Source organism: Elephantulus edwardii, unplaced genomic scaffold, assembly GCF_000299155.1.
Source record: "Elephantulus edwardii isolate Elephantulus edwardi_28Jun2011 unplaced genomic scaffold, EleEdw1.0 scaffold00012, whole genome shotgun sequence".
Lineage (NCBI taxonomy): Eukaryota > Metazoa > Chordata > Mammalia > Macroscelidea > Macroscelididae > Elephantulus > Elephantulus edwardii.
In genome coordinates, this window is record NW_006399762.1 from 9,487,289 (window position 1) to 9,510,706 (window position 23,418).

Sequence of the window (23,418 nt, forward strand, 5' to 3'; positions counted from 1 at the left end):
ATAGGTAGTGCTAGAGCAGGGTTTAGGGCTGTTGTGCATAGGTTCGCTTTGAGTTGCAAACGACTCGACGGCACATAATAACAACAACGTCCCAGTGAAGTTGATGTCTGGGCAGGCCTGGGACAGCACAGGAGTTCGACCTGGGCGGACAGTGCAGACAAAATCAACATCCTGGGAATGGATTGAAGTTCAACATCAAGAAAACAAAGATTCTCACCACTAAGCCAATTGTCCATACCATGATAGATGGAGAAGAGATTGAAAGTGTTAAGAATGTCAACTTCCTCACGTTCACAATCAGCACTCTTGGCACCAGCAGTCAAGAAATCAAAAGACGAATTGCATTGGGAAAGTCTGCTGTCAGGGACATATTTAGAGTACTGAGAAGCAACAATGTCATTCTGGAGACTAATGTGCTCCTGATCCAGGCTATCACCTTTGCAATTACTTGCTATGCATCATAGAGCTGGACAATGACTTAAGAGTGGCAGAAGAAGAGTCTATACCTTTGAGTTGGGCATTGAGCATACCATGGACTGACAACAGAACCACAGGTCTCTCTCGGAGAGAGTGAAACTAGGGTGCTCCTTGGAGGCAAGGGTTTTGAAGGTCTGTCTCACATCTTTTGGTCATGTAGCCAGAAAGGACTAATCCTTGAAGGTTATCATGCTTGAAAGGCTTGAGGGACAGTGCAGAAAAGGGAAACCTGGGTGAGATGAATTTACACGGTAACTGGGACAGTGAGAGTAGATGTGTCAGAGGCAGCGAGACTGCCTCAGGATATGGTGGGTTCAGAGTTATTTTTGAGTTGCTATGAGTGGCACATAACAACAATAAGCATGATATTGGGTAGAAATTAAAAATATTCCTCTGTCCCTTGGAGATTAAATTTCTAGTTTTCATTATTTATGGTCAGTAACTACATGTGGTTGGGGAAGATAGAACCTATTCTCTAGAAGCAGATGCCCTGCCATAAATTCCTGGGGTCGTATTTTTTTGCCAGTGCCTTCATTGCAGCTTGACTTCTTTCATTACCATTGTTTCTTCTTCATATGGCACTTCTTAAAATATTTCAGTGTTTCTGTGTATTCCTTCCATCGTCTCTTGATACAATGATTCTGTGTATTCCTTCTATCTTTTCTGAATGTTCCTGGGAGCAACCAGGATCTTGCCCAGACCATGTCTTAGTATTTCAGCTTGAGGCTTCAGTTTGTTTTTCAGTTCTTTTGACTTTAGAAATGCCAAACCTTTATGTTCTCTAACTTCAGCCCTTTTCACATTCAGTTATAATACTTTTACTTTGTCTTCTTGAGACACCACTTGAAATCTGTTCATTTTTTCAAATTTCAGCCTTTGTTTTGGCTTCTCGATGCTCTAATGCAATTTTCAGGGGTTTTATAACATTCTTTTTTTAAAAAAAATATTTTATTAATTTTAATGAACATTTATAGAGATTTTGGATTTCCATTCATTCATTGTTGCACTTTTCCCCTCTACCTTCCCCCCCCCCCCCCAAGTTCTCTCCTCTCTTTGAAAAGCAAAAGATAAACTTCTTCATTGGTCTACAATCCCCTCGCCCCTGTCACCCCCCACCCTGAATACACTCCACTATGCAACCTTAATCCTGGATTCCTGTGATAATCGTAATACCCTATCTTCTGACATTCGTTTTAGTCTTTTCTTCCTCCTCTTTTTTTAAAATTGAGATTTTAATGAAAGTTTATAGAACTTGGATTTCAGTTAATTCATTGTTGTACATTTTCCTCCCTGCCCACCTCCCAGTTTGCTTTTCTCTTTGAAAAAAAAATTATTTCATTGTACAATTCCCCACCCGACCCCTTAGTCCACTTTACTATGCAACTCTTATTTTGGACTGTTCTCATGCAGATAATACCTAATCATATATTCCTTTTAAGCAGTTCTTTCCCTCATCTGTTTCAATACAGTACACATTATTTACCCCCTCTTTTCATAGTTTCTGCCAAATTTTTATTTTCTACTGATATGTTTACAAAGTTCATATACATTGTTTTTCACACCAGATCTTTCTTATTTCTTTTACCCACCCCTCTCTCCACTCATCAATTACCTCTCTCCACTCTATGATTACCTCTCCCATTCTCATCCCTCTGTTCCTCCCCGCCCCTCTTTAGATACTCATACATGTTGTACTAGTTATCTTTCTATTTCTACATTAATGGTCTTCTACAGTATTTGTCCTTCTGGGACTGGGTTAGTTCACTTAGCATAATGCTCTCCAGTCCCTCCTAAGTTAGACAGGGGTTTGCAAAGTCATTGCTTCTGCATGCTGTGTAGTATTCCATTGTGTGTATGTATCATAATTTCCCAATCCATTCACTTGTGGTTGGGCATTTGGGCTGTTTCCATGTTCTTGTGTGGTGAATAATGAACATTGGTGTACAAGTCTCCACCAACAGACACATGAAGAAATGCTTAAAACCACTGGCAATATGAGAGATGCAAATAAAAATCACAATGAGATACCATCTCACGCCAGTAGCAGTGGCAAAGTTTAACAGGACACAGCAAGTAATAAGTGTTGGAGAGGATGTGGATGCATTGTTGTTGTGCATTGTTGGTGGGATTATAAAAATGGTAAAATGGTGCAACTCCTCTGGAGGGCAGTTTGCATTTCCTTAAAAAGCTGACCATAGAAATTCCATATGACCTAGCTATTCCATTGCTTGGAATATACCCTGAAAAAATGAGAACTTGTACACCAATGTTCATAGAAGCATTATTTACCTCCTCTAATTTTAATGGGCTTTTGTTCTCTTTTGGGATATCTTCGATGACATCCAATAATTTATCAAGTTTTGCATCATTAGTATTCTTTGCCTCAAACCAATTCTGTACATGATTTTTAAATTCTGATGTATTTAGGGTTTTGTGGACTAGTTTTCATTTTCTTCAGCTTCCTTTGAGCTTGCACATGAGCAATTGATAGCCTATTCCATAGTCGTAACTTGTCCTGGTTTTGACTGCTGATCCTGGGTTTCTCCAGTGATTCCTTACACAGATTTGATCAATCTGATTCTTATGCTGTCCATCAGGTGAGGTCTGTGTGAATATTCAACTTTTGTGTTTTTAAAATAAGATATTTGTGATAAATTAGTCCTTTAATGTACAAATTCAGTCATTTGATGTCCAGCCTCATATCTGCTAGCAAGACCACATTTTTTTGACTACTATTCCATCCTTATTGCTTCCACCTTTTGCATTCCTATCACTAATAATTATTAATGCATTCTGATTGCATGTTTGGTCAATTTCATACTGAAAAAGGTTGCTGGAAATTGTAAGTTTCCTCCATTTTGGCTTTATTCATTGGTGCATATATTTGAATAATAATTATATTAACAGGCCCCTTGTATGTGTATGGATAGTATCCTAACACTCAGAATATTGTACTTTAGGATAGATCTTAAAATGATCTTTTTCACTATGAATGCCACCCTATTCTTCCTCAGTTTCTCATCCCAGCATAAATTATCATAGAATTGTCTGATTCAAAATCGTCCATCCCCATCCACCTTAGTTCACTATGCCTAGAATGTCAACGTTCATGCATTCCATCTTACTTTTTACAATCTCCAGCTTTACTACATTTTTACTTTCTACCTTTCATATACCAGTTATCTAAGGGTCGTTGGAGTTGTTCTCCTCATTCTGAGTGACTTCCAATCTGGGCTCTCCCTCTAAGACTACATTCATCCCCCTGTTGTTGATTGAGTTTTCAGAGTCCTGTTGTTTCAGAAGTGGATGGCCAATCCTGCTTTCTTTTCTGTCTTAATCTGGGAGCTCTGCTGAAACCTGCAAACTTAAGTTGACCCTCTGGCATTTAAAACCCTAGTGGTGTAGCTTCCACAAACCACAGCAACTCACAAGTTACCACAGTACAGCAAACTGACAGAGAAGAGCTGTATTAATAAGAAATAAAGATTTGCAGACCTAAGCTATAAAGTAACTGTTGTTGTTATTAGGTGCCATCGAGTTCAGGAGTTCAGTATAACTCATATTGATCCTATTAACAACAGATCTTTCCTATCCTGTGCTGTCTTCACAATTTATGGCACACTCGAGCCCATTGCTGCAGCCACTGTGTCAGTCTACCTGCTTGAGGGTCTTCCTCTCTTTCAGTGTCCCCTACCTTTCCAATCATGATATCCTTCTCAAAGAAATAGCCTCTCCTAGCACATGCCCAAAGTAAAGAAGATAAAGCTTCAGTATCCTTGCTTCCAAAGTGATTCTTCTTGTTGTTATGTGCTGTTGAGTCAACTCCAACTCATTGTGATGCTACGTACAACAGCTCTGAATCCTGCCATATTGTGAGGCAATCTCACTGCCTCTGACACACCTACCCTCACTGCCCTAGTTACTGTGTTAATTCATCTCATCCAGGTTTTCTTCTTCTGCACTGTCTCTCCATCCTTCTAAGCATGATGTCCTTTTCCAAGGACCAGTCCCTCCTGGCTACATTCCCAAAGGATATAAGACAGAGCTACAAAATCATTGCTTCCAAGAAGCAGCCTGGCTTCACCCTCTCCAGTACAGATCTATTTGTTCTACTAGCAGTCCATGGTATATTCAGTACTCTTCTCCAGAACCACAACTCAAAGGCATCAATTTTTTTCTATCATTCTTAGTCATTATCCAGCTCTCTGATGCATAGCTAGTAATTGTGAAAACCACGACCTGGAGCAGGTGCACCTTAGTCTCTAGACTGAAATCATTTCTCTTTAGTACTCTGGAGAGGCTTCTGACAGCAGATTTTCTGCAATGAAATTTGTCTTTAGAATTCCTGGCTGCTGGTACCAAGAGTGTTGATTGTGGAGCCAAGCAAGCTGAAGCTATTAACAGTCTTAATCTTTTCTCCGTCTATCATGATACTGCCAATTGGTCCAGTGGTGAGAATCTTTGTTTTCTTGATGTTGAGCTTCATTTCATATTGAAAGCTGTAGTCCTTGAGCTTCTGCAGCAAGCAATTCAAGATCTCCTCAGTTTCAGCCAGCAAGATTGTTTCATCCGCATAACAAAGGTCCTGATGCCACATTCCTCCTCAGAGAGCACAGCTTCCCTGATGATCTGTGAGGCATATAGATTAAAAAGATATGGAGATGGGATGCATCGCCTAGGATAGGATACACCTTTTCTCATTTTGAACCTTGCAGTGCTTCCTTGCTCTGTTCTGATGACTGCCTCCTGGTTCAAGTGTAGGCTTCGCATAAGCATAATCAAGTGTTCTGGAATTCCCATTCTTCTCAGAGTCAGCCACAGTTTGTTGTGATCCACACAGTCAAATGCCTTTGCATAGTCAATGAAACCCAGATAGACATTCCTCTGGTATTCTCTGCTTTCAGCTATGATACATATAATTGGATCTATTGGCTATAATGTAACTAGGGGATGAACTCTTCTAAACATTTAATAAATAACATAAATAATTTGTTGGGATACCAATTGACACATCTCAACTAACAGATGCAACTCTAGACATGCTTACCAGTCTACATCAGGAAATTGGGAGGACAGTTGCCTGGCTAACTAATTAGAAGAGGTTCATATTTGCTCCCATCACCATTCCCAAGAAAGGTGATCCAACAGAATGCAGAAATTATCAACAATATCATTAATGTCACATGCAAGCAAAATATTGCTGAGGTTCATAAAAAATGGCTTGAACAGTACACTGACAGTAATGCCAGGTTTAAGGTAGGCTTAGAAGAGGCTTTGGCACCAGGAATATCATTGCTGATGTCAGATACTTCCTGGTATAAAGCACATAATATCAGAAGAACGTCTGTTTTGTATTTTATTAATTATACAATGTTATTGAACTGTGGATCATAACAAACTATATGTAATATTGAGAAGATGGGAATCCCGGAACACTTAAATATTCTCATGTGAAGCTTATACCTAGACTAAGAAGCTGTTGTCCTATCAGAGCAAAGAAATACTGCATGGTTTAAAATAAGGAAAGATATTCACCTGAGTTATACCTTTTCTCCGTAATTCCCAGCAAATCATTTAAGAAGATCTACTCTATGAAGAATATGACATCAGGATCAGAGGAAGACTTATCAATAGTCTATAGTATGCATATGATGCAATCTTGCTTGCTGAAAGTGAGGGGGACTAGAAACACTGCAGAGAATAAAAAACTGCAGCCAGAAATAAAGATTACATCTCATCATCAGGGAGACAAAACTCCTTGCCACTGGATTGATAGGCAATATCATGAGAGATGGAGAAAAAGTTGAAATGTCAACAATTTCATTTTACTTGAAACCATACTCAACACCCTTGGTACCAGTGGTCAGCATGTTAGGAGACATCCTCTTGCATTGGCAAATTGTATTGGGCAAGTCCAATGTCAGGGATCTCTCTAAATCATTGAGGAGCAGTGACATCACTTTGAAGATTCAAGTGTGCTGAATTCAGACCATGATCTTTCCATTGCTTACTAGACATCTGAGATTTAGACAGTGAGTAAGGATGACAGAAGAATTGATGCATTTGAGCTGTGGTATGGGAGAAGAGTACTGACTATCCCATGGAATGCTTTAAAAAAGCTATGTTTCAGAAAAAGTGCTGCCAGAGTGCCCCTTTTGAGCAAGGGTGGCAAAACTCCCTATTTTTTTATTTTTGGCATATTGCTTAGGAAAGGCTATTCCTTGGAAAGAGACATGCTTGGAAAGGTAGCAGGTCAGTGGAAAGTAGAGGAACACCTTCAAAAAGATTGATTGACACAAGACCTGCAGCAATGGCTTAAGTGTGTCAGAGATGGTGATGATGGCACAGAATAAGACAGGGTTCAGATCTATTGTTAGTAGGGTCGCTATGAGTTGTACTCAACTGGATAGCACAACAACAGTGGCTCTCAGCACCAGATATTTGGATCCAGGAGTGATCAATTTATCTGTTTTACCTCTAGTTGTTGTTGTTGTTGTTGTATACTGTTGGGTCATAAATGATCCATAGCTAACCCTCCAGAGGGCTTTCAGAGACAGTTAATCGTACAGGAGGAGAGTGCACAACTTTCCTCAGAGCAGTTGGTAGATTCAAACTGCATGCCTTTGGGATTGCAGTGCAGCTTCTTACCACTAGGCCATCAGAGCCCATTGACAAAATACTATGTGATCCCATTCTCTGATGGCCTGTGGCTAAATACTTCCATATAGTTAGAATGACTAGTCATTTTAGTTTCTCTGAAAGTCTTTATAATTCTAGGATTTTCAGTATTTAAAATTTGTTGTTAGATGCTGTCATGTTAGTTCTGACACATAATAACTCCATGCACAACAGAATAAAACATGGCCTGATCTGTGATTTCTGCACTATCACTGCTCTCCTTGAGCTTATTCTTGCAGCCACGTTGCCAATCCATCTCACTGAGAGTACTGGGTGATAATTATTAATAAAATATGTGATCGTTACTATGAATCTCTTTAATTCTGATCTCAGTAATGTGTCTAGTAGGGAAGCCATTTGTCTGGAGAATATTATATTTGAGCCAATTAGTCTTTGCGCATAAAACCATATTACTGCTTATTTATTTAGAAAGAATATTATTCTCCCATTTATTAAATAATATTGTATATTTAAAAGAGAGGCTTAGAGGAGATATGGAATAATATTAGTAGCAATATTGAAGAAACTAGAAATATTTTTTTCTTTTTTCACAGTACAATAATGAACCATTAAAGAACTATAATTTTCAGTTATTTTAAGTGTCACTTATGGACCTTGACTTCATATGAAAGTAAAATTATTCTCAACACAAGTTGTGGTTCAATAGACATTTCTTTTCTAATTTGGGTCTATGGAGTTGAGACATCTCAGAACAAAGATTCCTTATAAGAAGATAGTTCATTTCTATATATAAGAAGATAGTTAATTCTATATTAGAAATTTATGGGATATAAAATATGTCGGTTTTTTAAATTTTAATTTTGTATTTATTCTAATGTTCAGAATGTTAAATCCTAACAAAGATTTCTTTCATTGTGAGTTTATCTCTTAATTTGATTTAGAGTTAGACACATATTATGCTCTATTTCACATCCTACTCCCAGGTCAAAATACTATTTTCTTAAAAAAAAAACACCCAAATACCGAACAAGTACAGCAATGTTACAGGAAAATTTTTAAAAAGAACTTTACTGTAAATTAGTGTGTGGAATATGTGGTTACAACAACAGCTAACCCACTGTCATCAAGTCTATTTCAAACCAAGTAACCTTCCAGTGGGTTTCCAAGACCCTAAATCTTTATGGAAGGGGACAACTTAACTTTCTCCTGAAGAGCAGTAGATGGAATCCAACTGCTGACCTTTCAGTTAGCATCTTGATACTTTACGTGTGACTAGCCCTCCTTATATAATTAAAGATGCTTCATATTCATTTTTAATTTATCTATGTTCTAGTGGTGCAGTCCATGGGAGGTTGTGCTGCTACTCTACTTACCAAGGATTATGCCATTCTCCATGGAATAGTCTGTCCTTGGAATACATCTAAACTACATTAAATGACCTCTTGCAGTTCTTGCTTCTAAGGAGCGTCCTGCCTTAACTTCTTAATATATCTTAAGATATATTCTTCTAGCAGTCTAGTGTATTTGCTATTCTTTGCCAACCTTAAAATTCAAATGCATCCATTATTCTTTGGTCTTCCTTATTCCTTCTCTACTTGTCAAATGTGTATGAGATGATTATAAAAATATGGTTTGAGTAAGGGGCACCTTAGTCTTCAAAATGTCATCTTTGCTTTTGAATGATTTAATGACATATTTAGCAGCAGATTTTTCCAATGTCATTTGTCTTCTTGACTGCTGCTTCTGTGCATGTTTAATGTGGAGCCAAGTAAAACTGACTACTTCTCTATCATGATATTGCTTATTGGTCCAATTGCAAAGATTTTTGTTTTCTTTATGTTGAGGTTTATCCACACTGAAGCCCATAATCTTTGATCTTTACCAATTTAGTATGTCAAGCCTTCTTCCCTTTTAGCAAGCAAGGTTGTATCATCTGTATGTTCCAGGTTAATGAAGCTTTTTCCAATTCTGGTAGATCAATATTCTTTATCTGGCCCAGCTCCTTAAAATTATTTGCTCAGCATACATATTATTTGAATATGAATGGTAAAAGGATACCACCTTTCCTGGTTCTGAAACCATTCAGTATAGCTTTATATTGTTCTAGTTGCTGCTTATACATCTCCAGACAGGTTTCACACAAGCATAGTTAAGTCTTCTGAAATGTCCATTCATTGTACTACTCATATTCGTAATTTATTATGCTCCACAAAGTAGAATGCCTTTGTAAGTAAGTTAGGCTTTTAACTCACTCCATCACATTTACCTTTTTTTTTTCTACTTTCCCCCCCATCACATTTACTTTTAAAACACATGTAAAGTTTGATGTTTAATTTTAAAATGTATGTGAAATTATCCATAATTGTTAGGATGGAACATATAAATGTAATTTTATGTACATATAATTTCCTAACTTTGTACAAGTGATTGAAAAATGTGAAAATGTAAAACTTTTTATCTTCCTTCTTTTGGGAAGACCATTAAAATGTTAACCTACATTCTCAATGTAAAATTTCAAATCTGCTTTGTTTTATGATAGTAGAAATACCGCATATTAAAGTAAGTAGTTCATAAACAATAATAGCTGTTGTTTGACTAACTGAACACTATGAATGCTAATAATACATTGCTGAAGAAGAGAATGGCATGAGGAAGAATATGAACTTCATATAGTGCCTTCTGTATGTCAGGCATAACGGCTATACACAGTTCAGAAGCTGTGCCTGGCAGATCTCAAAGGGAAAGCTGCCTGCCCCAGTTGGACTCAGTGCACAGCTGAGGCACTGCGGGTACTGAGAGGCGCTGTAGTCAGGGACTCACTCATTTCCTTTTCCCTGACTCCTCCTCATTCATATTATTTTGCATATCTGCATTGTTAACACCAGACAGATCCATCCAGAAGCCTTTTTTATACCTTTGTTAATGCTTTTTATGGAGGGAAGAGATGGGGAAGCATGACAATACTTTTCCCCAAACTAACACAATACTGAGTGCTTTTCCATTCCTAATTATTCATTCTCATCCCCTCTTTTCTCCCCCTGGTGTTCATAAAACCCATAGCCTTTTGTTCTCAGGAGTTATATGGGTTTATGCTAATTCACCTGACTGTCCCCCTAAATACTCTCCATGAAAAAAATAAGGAACAGAGGAGAGATGCTGTCTCCTCTCATTTCTCTTGCTTGTACTATCCAAGCAAGTGATTAAAGGCTTGCCTGTTCCGTTTCCTTTTGGCTTGTTATCTTAATAGGCTAACCTGACATGACATAGGCACAGCACAGCTCAGCTTTCTTCAGCTCACTTCAGCTCTCTGACAGTTACTGCCCAGGTGATTATAGAGTTAAAAAGAAGAAAAGATAGGCTGTTGAATTCTGTAAAGTCTTTATGATCTGGTTGCTTCTTTTGGCTTTTCTAATACTTTTGAATCATGACTTAGGTTTTCCTATCAGACTGATGGATGGGGAAAACAAGAAAGAAGGACGAGTGGAGGTCTTTATCAGTGGCCAGTGGGGAACAATTTGTGATGATGGATGGACTGATAAGGATGCCACTGTGGTCTGTCGACAGCTTGGTTACAAGTAAGAAAAACTTAATTACTTGAGATGACTGCTTGATGAATGTTTTTAATTTCTTTTGTAAGGCTGCTTCTAACGAGTTTTTTCTTACCTAAAATTGAATTCTACCATTTAGCTGAAATATCCTAACAGCATATTGATTTGATTCAGAATTACTAGGATACTCCAAATCAATTCTATGCTGAATTTTCTAACTTTTCACTAAATACACATTGTCGCTTAAGAATATTGCTTGTATCTGGTCTCCATAGGTTTATAATCCTTATTGTTATTAATGCCATAGAAGAAGTTCAACTTTTTTTTCAGAGTTTGTATTATGCCAATTTAGTCTTTTACGAAGTTTTTGGGGTATTGAATTTTATCGATACCCTTATCCTGTTCCTAAGTATATAAAGAAAATGGAGTAAGGTCATTTTAAATGGGAATACACTTTTAAAATGAAAATAATTATATTATCAAGGGATTTAGAAGTCCCTTATTATACACCTTGTATTTCATTCCTTTTTCAGTTCTTGTGAATTAGATATGCATAGGAGGCAAGAGAGCCAGTGGGCGGCCCTGAATTAACACCTTATTTCCTTATCACATACTTCCAAGTAACCAAATCATGTCACTATCAATGAATGAATTATGAAGCTGTCTATGAACATTAATTACTACCTTCGCCCAAATGTGAAAGATCAGACTGAAGAAAAAGGATAAAAAAGGACAGAGTAGGGGGCGGGGAATAAAGAAATGGGGCATTTAAAGACGGCTGTGAATAACCAATCTCAATGACATAGCAGTAATTTCCTTTTTGCTTACAACCTGGTTAAAAAAAAAGCTATTTATCATCTATTTATGATCTTTTCTTTCTCCTGAGGAGACTTATATGACATAGTAACAAATTAGAGTTGTGTGGGAATGGAGAAACTCCTAAATGTGTAATTTGAGCTTCTATCCTTTCTGTTTGATGGAAATTAAAATTTAAATCATGTTTTCTGGTATTGATTATTGGGTTTCTAGGGGTATCTGCACCTAATACAGATGTAGGCGTGATATCCACTTCCAAAATGGCTTGCCTCCGGAATCTCTATGAAGAGTGCTCACGTCTTTCTTTCATAGGGTTGCTACAACTCAACGGCACTTAACAATAACAGGTGTATCTGCTGTAATGAAAGGTGGAGGGTCAGACATATTGCACTGAGAAAGTCTGCAGTAAGAGACCTTTCCAGATTACCGGGGTAAAATTATGTTTGTTTGAGTACTAAGGTGTGCCTTATTTAGGCATGGTATTTTCAATTTTGCTATGCTGCTGAAGGTTCAAAACCTCTACATACAATAGAACATACATAGATTATTATTGTTATTGTGTATCATCAAGTCAGAACAACCCATAGCTGACTCTTTGGTGAGTCTTCAGAGTCAGTTAATTACACAGGAGGAGATTGCTCATCTTTCTCCTGCAGAGCCCCTAGTGGATTGAACCACGCGCCTTTGGCATTGAAGAACAGCTTCTTGACACTAGGCTATCAGAACTCCCTGTCCTTTGGATTAGACTAGATAGATGGCACCAGAGGTTGAGCCTTCATAATGGGAATCATAGAGGAGGAAGAACAGTTGCATAGGGACACTTGTGATTAGAACATAGAATGTGAGAAGTATGAATGTAGGAGAATTGAAAATTGTTAAGCAAGAAATAAAACACATAAATATTGACATACTAGGCAATAAGTGGATTGGCATGGAACATATTGAGTCAGCAAAATCTTATGATCGACTATGCTGGAAATGAAAAGGTGAGGAAAAATGAAGTTGCATTCATAGTTAAAAAGGCCATTTCTAGATCCATCTTGAAATACAGTGTTGTGGGTGACAGGATAATGTCCAAACTCTTACAAGGAACACCTGTCAGTACTGCCACCATTTAAATATCTGAACCCACAGCCAAAGCCAAAGAATGGGAAACAAGAGGACAACTACTAGGCCAGGTGCTGATTGTGGAACTACTCATACTCAACTACTCATCTGCAAGTTCAACTAAAACTAAAGAAGTTAAAATCAAATCCACAGAAACCAAAATTTCACCTTGAGTTTATCCCACCTGAATTTCAAAACCATAAATAGATTTGAGAAATAGATTTAGTCAGAAATAGATTTGAGACTTTGAAGACTAATGAGTGAAGACTAGATGAGCTGTGGAATGATATCAAGAATATCATCCTGGAAGAATGCAAAAGGTCATTACAAAGACAGAGTAAAGCCCAACACCATAAAGTTCATCAGAGACACCTTAGAGAGCCTTAGCCTACTGCTAAATACAGTCAAAATGGTACAATCTGGAGAGGAAAAAATGATGAATGGTACCTTCTAAATATTAAATCCCTGAGTGCATCAAAACCTTTTTTCAACAGGGTGAAAAGAAAACTTACTGACTGAGAACAAACATTTTGCAATAACATTTCAGACAGGGGTCTCATATCAAAAGTTTACAAAATCCCACAGTGCCTCCACAAGATAAAGACTGATCACACAATTACAAAATGGGCAAAAGACATGGAAAGATTTTTCACAGAGGAAAAAATTCAGATGGCCAACAAACACATGAAGAAATGCTCAAAATCCCTAGCAATAAAAGAGATGCAAATCAAAACCACAGTGAGATAGTATCTCACTCCAGTAGCAATGGCAATGTTTAACGGGACAGCAAGTAATAAATGTTGGAGAGGATATGGAGAGATAGGAACTTTTATACATTGTTGGTGGGATTGTAAAATGGTCCAACCACTCTGGAAGGCATTTTGGCATTTCCTTAAAAAAAGCTGAACACAGAAATTCCATATGACTCAGCTATTTCACTACTTGGAATATACCCTGAGACAATGAGGTCTGATATGCAAATGTGGAGACTTGTACTCCAATGTTCATAGCAGTGTTATTGCAAGAAAATGAAAACAGCCTAAATGTCCAGCACAATGAAATGGATTGAGAAATTATGTTACATTCACACAATGGAATACTATGCAGCATGCAGGAGCAATGATTTTGTAAATTATTACATAACTTGGGAGGGACTGGAGAGCATTATGCTGAGTGAACTAACTCAGTTCCATTAGGACAAATACTGTACAGTTCCATAAGGACAAATACTGTATAAGACCATTTTGAGGATCTGAGGTAGGGCTGGAGAATGGAAGCAGAGGGTTGAGGATGGGTAGGGGGTGGAGGTGATTAGTCATAGGATCGCACAATTTGATGGGAGAGGGAGGTGAAGGAAATGGGAAAGATCTAGTGTGAAAAACAATGTATATGAACTTTATAAATAAGCCAGTATAAAATAAAATTAAAAAAATGAATTCTGTTAGAAATCCGGTATCCCTTGTAAAGTAATCATATATTCCTAGAAATACCTGACACCTAATTTCAAGACTAATGTATTAGAAAGGAGTGGCATCCACTTCCATAATAGCTTGCCTCTGGAAACCCTATGAACTTGGAGAGAGGATGAAAGGCACCCAAGCATCAAGGACTCTCCTTCATAGGGTCACTATGAGTTGCCTGCGACTCGACGGCACTTAACAACAACAACAATGTATTAGAAGCTTTTCTCTCATTGAGATCTCTGTGAGTTACTGGAATTCACTGAGTTACAAAAAACTCAATGAGTATTCTCTCTCTTTTTAGATAATATAGTCTTTAATAGTCAAAATATATACATTATTTCATTGTGAATATTTCTATTTCATCATGTTTTATTAGTCAGTATGGTCTCAATTTTTCTTGCTCATTTATCTAAAATTGTGTGCTCATTTCATTTTGTAAATTAATTGATAAATTATTAATAAAGCATCTCCTTTTCACTTAATGAATATTATTTTAATTTCTATGTGTTTATTTCTACTATTAATCATACTTTATTGCTATATATATATATATATATATATATATATATATATATATATATATAATTGATTCAGTGACTGGGGTAATCGGGATGGGTGTGTCAGAGGCAATGCGATTGGCACAGGATAGAGCAGGGTTTAGGGCTGCTGTACATAGGGTCGCTATGAGTCACAAACGACTCGACGGCACGTAACAACAACAACAACATATATAAAATTTGCAAGATCAGATTCATTCATAGCATTTTTTATCTTTATTCTTTAATCATTTGGAAATTCAGCATTTTCTTATTAGTAATTATCTTTTAAATCTTTAGAAAACATACTGGAACATGTTTTCTTATAAATTTCAGAAATTACTATCTGCAAATTTAGTCTCCACCTCTATTCATCTTCATGTTCAGGACCAATGGAAAATATGTAGGATCGGATTCCAGAACGCTGTAGTTGTAAGAATCAGTGGAGTCAATTCTGATTCAGAGACACCTTATATAGGATGCAATTTAACAGTCCTATAGAGTCTTCACATTCTTTACTATGGTTGAACCTATTGTAGGCAATCTGTCTCATTGTGAATGCCAAGAAATTGTTCAAACAGAACAAGGGGGCAATATGTATTTTAAAGTCAGGAAAGGTATGCATCAGTGTTGAATCTTCTCTCCACATTAATTCAGTCTGTATGCTGATCAAGTAATTCAAGAAGTGAGACTATATGATGAAGAATGTGACATCAGGATGGGAGGAAGGCTCATCAACAACTTGCGTTCTACAGATTATACAACGTTGCTTACAAAAAGTAAAAGATTTGAAGCACTTAACTACCTAAGATCAAAGACTACAGCCTTCCATTTGGGCTACTTCTCAATATCAAGAAAGCAAAAATCTTCACACCATGGACCATTACTCAATCTCATCGTGATAGATGGAGAAAAGATAAAAGTTTTCAATAACTTAATTTTACTTGGATGTACATTTAGCACCCATGGTACCAGCAGTTAAGAAATAAAAAGACTTGTTGCACTGAGAAAATCAATTGTCAAAGACATCTTTACAGTGCTAAAGAGCAAGATAGCAGTTTAAAAACTAGGTGTGCCTGATCCAAGTCATGGGGTTTTTTGTTGTTATATGTCATTGAGCATCTGCCTCACTTACTTTGGGCATGTGGCCAGGAGAGATCGGTCCTTGGAGATGGACATCATGCTTGGAAGTGTGGATGGACAGCGCAGGAGAGGAAGACCCCGGATGAGATGGATTGATAACAGTATCTGGGACGATGAGGGTTAATTTGTTGAAATTAGAGAGTCTGGCTCAGGACAGGAAAGGGATCAGAGCTGCTGTAAATAGGGTTGCTGTACATCGCAGGCGACTCAATGGCACATAACAACAATAATATACTATGACAGGTTTGAAGCAGGAGTGGCATCCACCACCTGAATAACATGCCTTTGGAAACTCTAGGAACTTTGATAAATGTTGATAGTTGTAGAGGGGATTCAGGCCTTTTGTTCATAGGGTCACTATGAATTGTGCTCAGCTCAAAGGCAATCAACAAGAACAATAACAACAATGCCCAGCATCCTGAATGATCTGTTCTGCATGTAGACTGAAAAAGTATGGAGACAAAACATATCATTGACGCACTCCTTTCCTGATTTTTAACCATGTAATGTTCCTTGCTCTGTTCTGAGGAATGTTTCCTGGTCCAAGTATAGGTTTTGCATAAGCACAGTCATGTGATCTGGGATTCCCAAACTGTTCAAGGTTAACAACAATTTCTTGTGATCCACTCATTCAAATGCCTTTGTATAGTCAATGTAACACAGGTAGATATTCCTCTGGTCCTCTTTGCTTCCTGCCAAGATCCGTCTATGGTGATAGTGTCTCTAGTGCCACGATCTCTTCTAAACCCAGCTTGTATTTCTGGTAGTTCTCTGTCAATGTAGTGTTGCAGTCTTTTCTGGATAGCCTTCAGCAGGTTTTTGCTAGCATGTGATAGTAGTGATGTTGTTTGATAATTTGCACACTCTGTCAGGTCACCTTTTTTTGGAATGGGAATAAATATGGATCTCTTCCAGTCAATGGGCCAGGTAGTTGTCCTCCAGATTTTTTGACACAACCTGGTGAGCACATATGTTTGTTGAAATATGTCAGTTGGTAATACCATCAATTCCTGAGGCTTTATTATTATTATTATTATTGCCAATTCCTTCAGAACAGCCTGTACTTCCTCCTTCATCACCATTGCCTCTTGAACATAAGTTGTTTCTTGAAATTCTTCTGTGTCAGCTAATTCTTTTGGTATAGTGACTCTATATACTCCTTCCATCTGTTTTTGATGCTTCCTGGATCATTTCATATTCTGCCCATAGTATCCTTAAGTATTGCAACTCAAGGCTTGGATTTGTGTTTTAGTCCTTCAGTTTAAATGCGAAACGATTTCAGCCCTTTTGATTTTCTGACTCCAGTTCTTTGCACATTTCATTTTAATATTTTGCTTTGTCTTCCTGTATTACCCTTTTAAATATTCTATTCAACTCCTTCTTGATTTCTTCCCATTGCTTTAGCTTCTCAGCATTCTAGTGCAATATTCAGAGTCTATTCTGATGTCCATATTGATCTTTTCTTCTTCTTCTGTCTTTCTGACCTTTTGCATCCTTCATGGATGATATTCTTGATATCCTCACACAGCTCATCTGGTCTTCATTCATTATTAGTGTTTAAGGCCTGAAACCTGCTCCTGAGTTGGTTTTTAAATTCAGGAATTCAGGAGGGATAGACTCAAGGTCAAATTTTGAATCCTGTGGATTTAATTTTCCTTCTTTAGCTTTGTTTGAACTTTCATATGAGTAGTTTATGTTCTGTTCCACAATCATCTCCTGGCTTACTTTTCACTGCTGATATTAAACTTCTCTAACAACTCCTTTCACAGATATAATTCATCTGAGTCCCATGCATAATATCATCAGGTGAAATCCATGTGTATAGTCTGCATTTATGTTTCTTATAAAAGGTATTTGTGTGACCAACACATTTATTGTGCATATTTCTATGATTCTATCACCAGCCTCATTTCAGTAAGTCCATGTTTTCAGACTACTGGTCCGTTTTCCTGGTTCCCAATTTTTGCATTTCAGTTACTTATTATTATTAACACACTGTGGTAGCATGTTTGATCAATTTCTGACTGCAAAAATTGGTAGAAATAATCTATTTCTTCCACTGTGGCTCTGGTGATTGGTGCAAAATTTGAATGGTTGTGGTATTAACAAGTCTTGCTTATACATGTATAGATACTATCCTGTCACTCACAATATTTCATTTTAAGATGGATCTAGAAAAGGCCCTTTTAATTATAAAAGCAACCTCCTATTTTTTATCACATTTTCATGGTAGGCTTCTGAACGTTGAAAAATTAATAAGGCAGTTTGCGGAAAAATCAATGCTTTGGAATTGTAATGTTGTTGAAGAGTATTGAATATCCCATGAACTGTCAAATCTGTCTTGGGGTAAGTGCAGCCATGGTGCTCCTTTGAGACAAGAATGATCAGACTTTGTCTTACATTCTTGAGGCATGTTGCCAAGGAGGGACCAGTTCTCTGAAAAAGTTATTAAGCTGAGGGAGATATAGGGTCAGTAAAGAGGAAGATTTTCAATGAGATGGGCTGATAGAAAACTGCAGCCATGAACTTTAGCATGATGGAGATTGTGAGGATGGTGTAAGATAGAGAAGGTGAGTCATGATCTGCTTAATATCACCTAAAAACAAGAGCAAACAACAGATTGCCTGAATTCCCTGGATAAGTATATGTTATTATGTGCTGTCAAGTTGCTTGTGACTCATAGCAACCCTATGTACAATAGTCCTAACCCCTGCTCTATCCTGTGCCAATCTTATTGTCTCTGACACATTTACCTTTTCCACCCCAGTGACTGATTCAATCCATCTCATTGAGTGTCTTCCTCTCTTGTGCTCTCTCTCCATCCTCCCAAGCATGATGTCCCTCTCCAAGGATGGGACCCTCCATGCAACATGCGACAAGTATGCCAGATGAAGCTTCAGAATCCTTGCCTCCAAAGAGCAGCCTGGTTTAACTCTATCTAAGACCAACCTGTTTGTTTTCCTAGCAGTCCATGGTCTATATTAAATACCCTTCACACTACAGCTCAAAGGCATCAGTTGTCCTTCTGTCATCCCTCATCATTGTCCAGCTTTCTGACGCATAGCAAGTAATTACAAAGACTATGGCCTGGATCAGGTGCACCCTAGTCTCCAGACTGACATCGTTGCTCTTCAGTACTCTGGAGAAGTCCTTGATAGCAGACTTTCCTAATTAAATTAATCTTTTAATTTCCTGGCTGCTGGTACCAAGAGTGTTGATTATAGAGCCAAGCAAACTTAAAACCATTAACAATCCCAGTCTGTTCTCCATTTACCCATGATGCTGCCAATTGGCCCAATGGTGAGAATCTTTGTTTTCTTGATGTTGAGTTTCAATCCACATTGAAGGCTGCAGTTCTTGACCTTCTGCAGCAAGCACTTCTGGTCCTCCTCAATTTTTAGCAACCAGGGTTGTATCATCTGCATTACCGCAGGTTGTTGACGAGTCTTCCTCCAATCCTGATGCCACAGTCCTCCTCATAGAGCCCAGCATTCTGGATAATATGTCCTACATATAGACTGAAAAGATATGGAGATAGGGCCTTTTCCTGGTGTACACTGTTTCTAATTTTAAACCATACAGTGTTTCCTTGCTTTGTTCTGATGACTGCCTCCTGGTCCAAGCATAGGTGTCTAAGTACAATTAAATGTTCTGGGATTTAGATTCTTCTCCGAGTTAGCCACAGTGTGACTGTGATCCACACAGTCAAATGCCTCTTCATCGTCAATGAAACACAGATAGACATTGCTCAGGTACTCTCTGCTTTCAGCCAAGATCCACCTAACATTAGCTATAATATCCCAAGTGCCATAGCCTTTTCTAAACCCAGCCTGCACTTCTGACAGTTCTTTTTTGATGTGCTATTCCAATCATTTTTGGATAATTTTCAGCAGAATCTTACTTGCATTTGATATTAATTATATTGTTTGAAAATTTCTGCATTCTGTTGGGCCTCCTTTCTTTGCAATGTGAACAAATATGGATCTTCCAGTCAGGTGGCCAGGTTGTTGTCCTCCAGATTTCTTGGCACAAGTTGGTGAGCACACCCAGGGCAGCGTCTGTTTGTCGAAATATGTCAGTTGTTATGCTGTCAATTCCTGGGGTCTTGTTTTTTTGCCAATTCTTTCAGAGCAGCTTGACTGTCTTCCTTTCATCACCACAGGCTCTTGTTTATATGTTGTTTCATGAAATTCTTGGGCATCTGGCAATTTCTTTTGGTACAATGACTCAGTCTACTCTTTCCATCTTCTTTTAATGCTTCCTGGTTCATTTAGTATTCTGCCCAAAGCATCCTTAAGTCTTGTAACTCAAAGATTGAATTTGTTCTTCAATTCCTTCAGCTTAAGAAATGCTGAGCTAGTTTGGCCCTTTTGATTTTCTGACTCCAGCTTTTTGCACATTTCATTATAATACTTGTTGTCCTGAGCTGCCCTTTGAAATCCTCTGTTTAGCTTCCTAATTTCTTGATTTCTTCCCTTTACTTTGGTTCTTGACACTGTAATGCAATATTCAAAGTCTCTTTGACACCTATCTTGCTCTTTCCTTCCTCCTCTGTCTTTGTAATGGCATTTTGCATTCTTCATGGATGATATTCTTGTTATCTTCCCACAGCTTATCTGTTCTTCACTCATTAGTGTTTAAGGCCTCAAACCTGTTCCTGAGATGATTTTGAAATACAGATGGGGTAGACTCAGGGTCAAATTTTGTTTCCTCTCGATTTGATTTTTCTTAGCTTCATCTTGAACTTGCATATAAGTAGTTGGTGGTCTGTTCCACAATCAGCACCTGGCCTAGTTTTCACAGCTCGTATAGAGCTTCTCCAGCGGTTCTTTCCACAGATGTAATCAATCTTATTTCTGTGCATAGCATCATGTGCAACCCATGAGTATAGCCTGTGTTTATCTTTCTTACAAAAAGTATTTGCAAATGAATAAATCACTGTACAGAACTCTATCATTCTATCTATAGCTTCATTTCTGTCACCAAGTCCATGTTTTCCAACTACTGATCCCTCTCTGTTCCCAACTTTTGCATTCCAGTCACATAATTAATGCATCTTGATTGCATGTTTTATTGATTTCTGACTGCAAACGTTGATAGAAATCTTCTAATTCCTTCTCTTTGGCTCTAGTTATTGGTGCATATATTTGAGTGATAGTGGTAGTCATTGGACTTCCTTGGATGTATATGGATATATGGATATTATCCTGTCACTCATAACATTATATTTCAAGATGGATCTGGAAATGACTTTTTAAACTATGTAAGTGACCCCATTTTTTCTCTCCTTTTCATCTCCAGTGTAGTAGATCATATCATCTTCTAACTCAAAATGTTTCATGCCAGTCCAACTCATTTTACCAATACCTACTATGTCAATATGTTTTTCATTTCTTTCTTAACAATGCATAATATTCCTACATTCCTTGTTCCCCATTCCACATTCCAACACGAGTATCTTCTTACAACTTTTCTTCCCCCTTTGTGTTTCCATATTTAAGAGCTCAGGCTAAGATTCCATATCTGCTAGTGCTTTGTGTTTTTTACATTAATCCTTTGCCCTAATTGTTTTCTTGAGACTTTGCTTTTCTTCACTCTTCTGTACTTTGGATGGGAAGTGACAAATAATTGAATCTTAGATAGCCATTGGAAAACTTTAAGGTCCCAGCCACGACACACAAAAGTAGGATGCAAAATATTGTCTTTATGGATTATATTGTGCATGGTGACCTAGCTGTTCTCTGAGATTATGGTACTATGCTCTCAAGATTGGTATTTGAATATATACTTCAGGTTATTTGATTATAGCAGAAAATTTTGCATAACGTTGGTGCCTTTGTTATTATGTGCCATCTAGTTGATTGACTATGACACTTAGCGACCCTATAAACAGCTCTGAATATTGCCCTATTTTCAGTCCATCTCTAACACATCTGACTCTATTGCCTCACTTACTGTTTCAATCCATCCATCTAGAGTCTTCCTCTTCTGCACTGTACCTCCACTCTACCCAGCATGATGTCCTTCTCCATGGACTGGTCCTTCCTAGTGACATGTCCAAATTATGTGAGATGGAGTTTCACAACCCTTGCTTCCAAGAAGCAACCTTATTTCACCCTCTCTAGGATAAACCTGTTTGCTCTCTTGGCAGTATATCATATGTTCAATATTCCTCTCTAGTACCACAACTCAAAGGCATCAATTCTTCTTTCATCCTTTGTCATTATACAGCAGGTACTCCTTAGTCTCTAGACTGATTCTGTTGCTCTTTAATACTCTGGAGAGGTCCCTGACAGCCGATTTTCCTCAATCAACTTATCTTTTGATTTCACGACTGCTGGTGCCAAGAATGTTTGTTGTATATTTGAGCAAGATGAAATTGTTAACAACCTCAATCTTTTCTCCATCTATCATTATACTGCCTTTTTGCCTGATGTTGAGAATCTTTGTTTTCCTGATGTTGAGGTGCAATCCATATTGAAGGCTGAAATGTTTGACCTTTTACAGAAAACTCTCTTTAGTTTGGGCAAGCAAAATTGTCTTTTCTCCATAACGCAGATTGGTGATAAGTATTCCTCCAATCTTGATGCCACATTCGTCTTCATGAAGTCCAGCTTCTCGAATGATCTGCCCCGCTTATAGATTGGAAAGGTAAGAAGAAAGGATACAGCCCTGATGTACTCTTTTCTTGATTTTAAACCATGCAGTGTTCCTTTGCTCTGTGAGGACAACAGCTTCTCATCCTAAGTATAGGTTTAACATAATTGCCTCCTTATATACTATTATATATCTGGATATCTTTCTAGCATATATAAATAAATATGTAAAACTATCTTCATCCAACTTGGGAGCAATCTTCTTTGCTATCCCACATCTTGACAGCTTAAATATTTGCCAATCATAAAATTATTGTTTGTCACGATTGTTGGAGGATTGTGTATAGAATACAATTTACCATTTTTGTTTTTGACTCTATCTCCCAGTAATCTTTTGCTGTGATCTTGCCATGCTGATCTCTCCTTTATTGTATTTTCATTTCCCTTCACCCAAGTTAAGACAAGTTTTTTATCTAATTAGTGTTTTTCCTCTCCTTCCCTCTCTAATCCCTGGTGATATATTTGTGTCATAGCTCTTTTTCTCTAAGGTGTATACTTAGTGTGGTAATTGTTAGATCATATGGTATATCTATTTCTAACTCGGTAAGATTGTATCATGCCATTTTCCACAATATTTGAACAGTTTTACACTAACGTCAGCAGTATATGAGAGTTGCAATTTCCTCATACCTAGCCAGAATTTGTTTTGTCCTTATTGTTGTTTTGTGTTTATTGTTTTAATCATTGCTATTATTGCTAATCATTATTTTCAAAGATTGGTTGCGTAGGAGAACTCTGCTGTTAAGGACCTCTCTAAAGTGCTAAAGAGCAATAATGTCAGTTAAAAACACTAAGGTGCACCTGATTCAAGCCATGGTCTTTTCATTTACTTCCTATGCATCTGAAAGTTAGCTAACGTTGAGGAAATGAAAGCAGCAGCAGTGCCTTTGAATTGTGGTGGAGAAGAGTACTGAATAACTCATGGATGGTCAAAAGAACAAACAAACGAAAATTCTGACTTGGAGGAAGTACAATCAGGGTACTCCTTAGAGACAAAGATGGTGCAACTTTGTCTCACATACATTATGCATGT

The 23,418-nt window shown here is 37.6% G+C and overlaps 1 protein-coding gene across 1 annotated transcript in view; it reads left to right on the forward strand.

Annotated features, from left to right (window-relative positions):
* Positions 1 to 23,418, forward strand: part of LOC102869916 (neurotrypsin-like) — a 125,157-nt gene that overhangs the window by 72,502 nt on the left and 29,237 nt on the right. Inside the window, exon 8 of the mRNA XM_006881136.1 lies at positions 10,550 to 10,691. Within this exon, the coding sequence (XP_006881198.1) occupies positions 10,550 to 10,691 (142 nt within the window). The remainder of the gene's footprint in view (positions 1 to 10,549; positions 10,692 to 23,418) is intronic.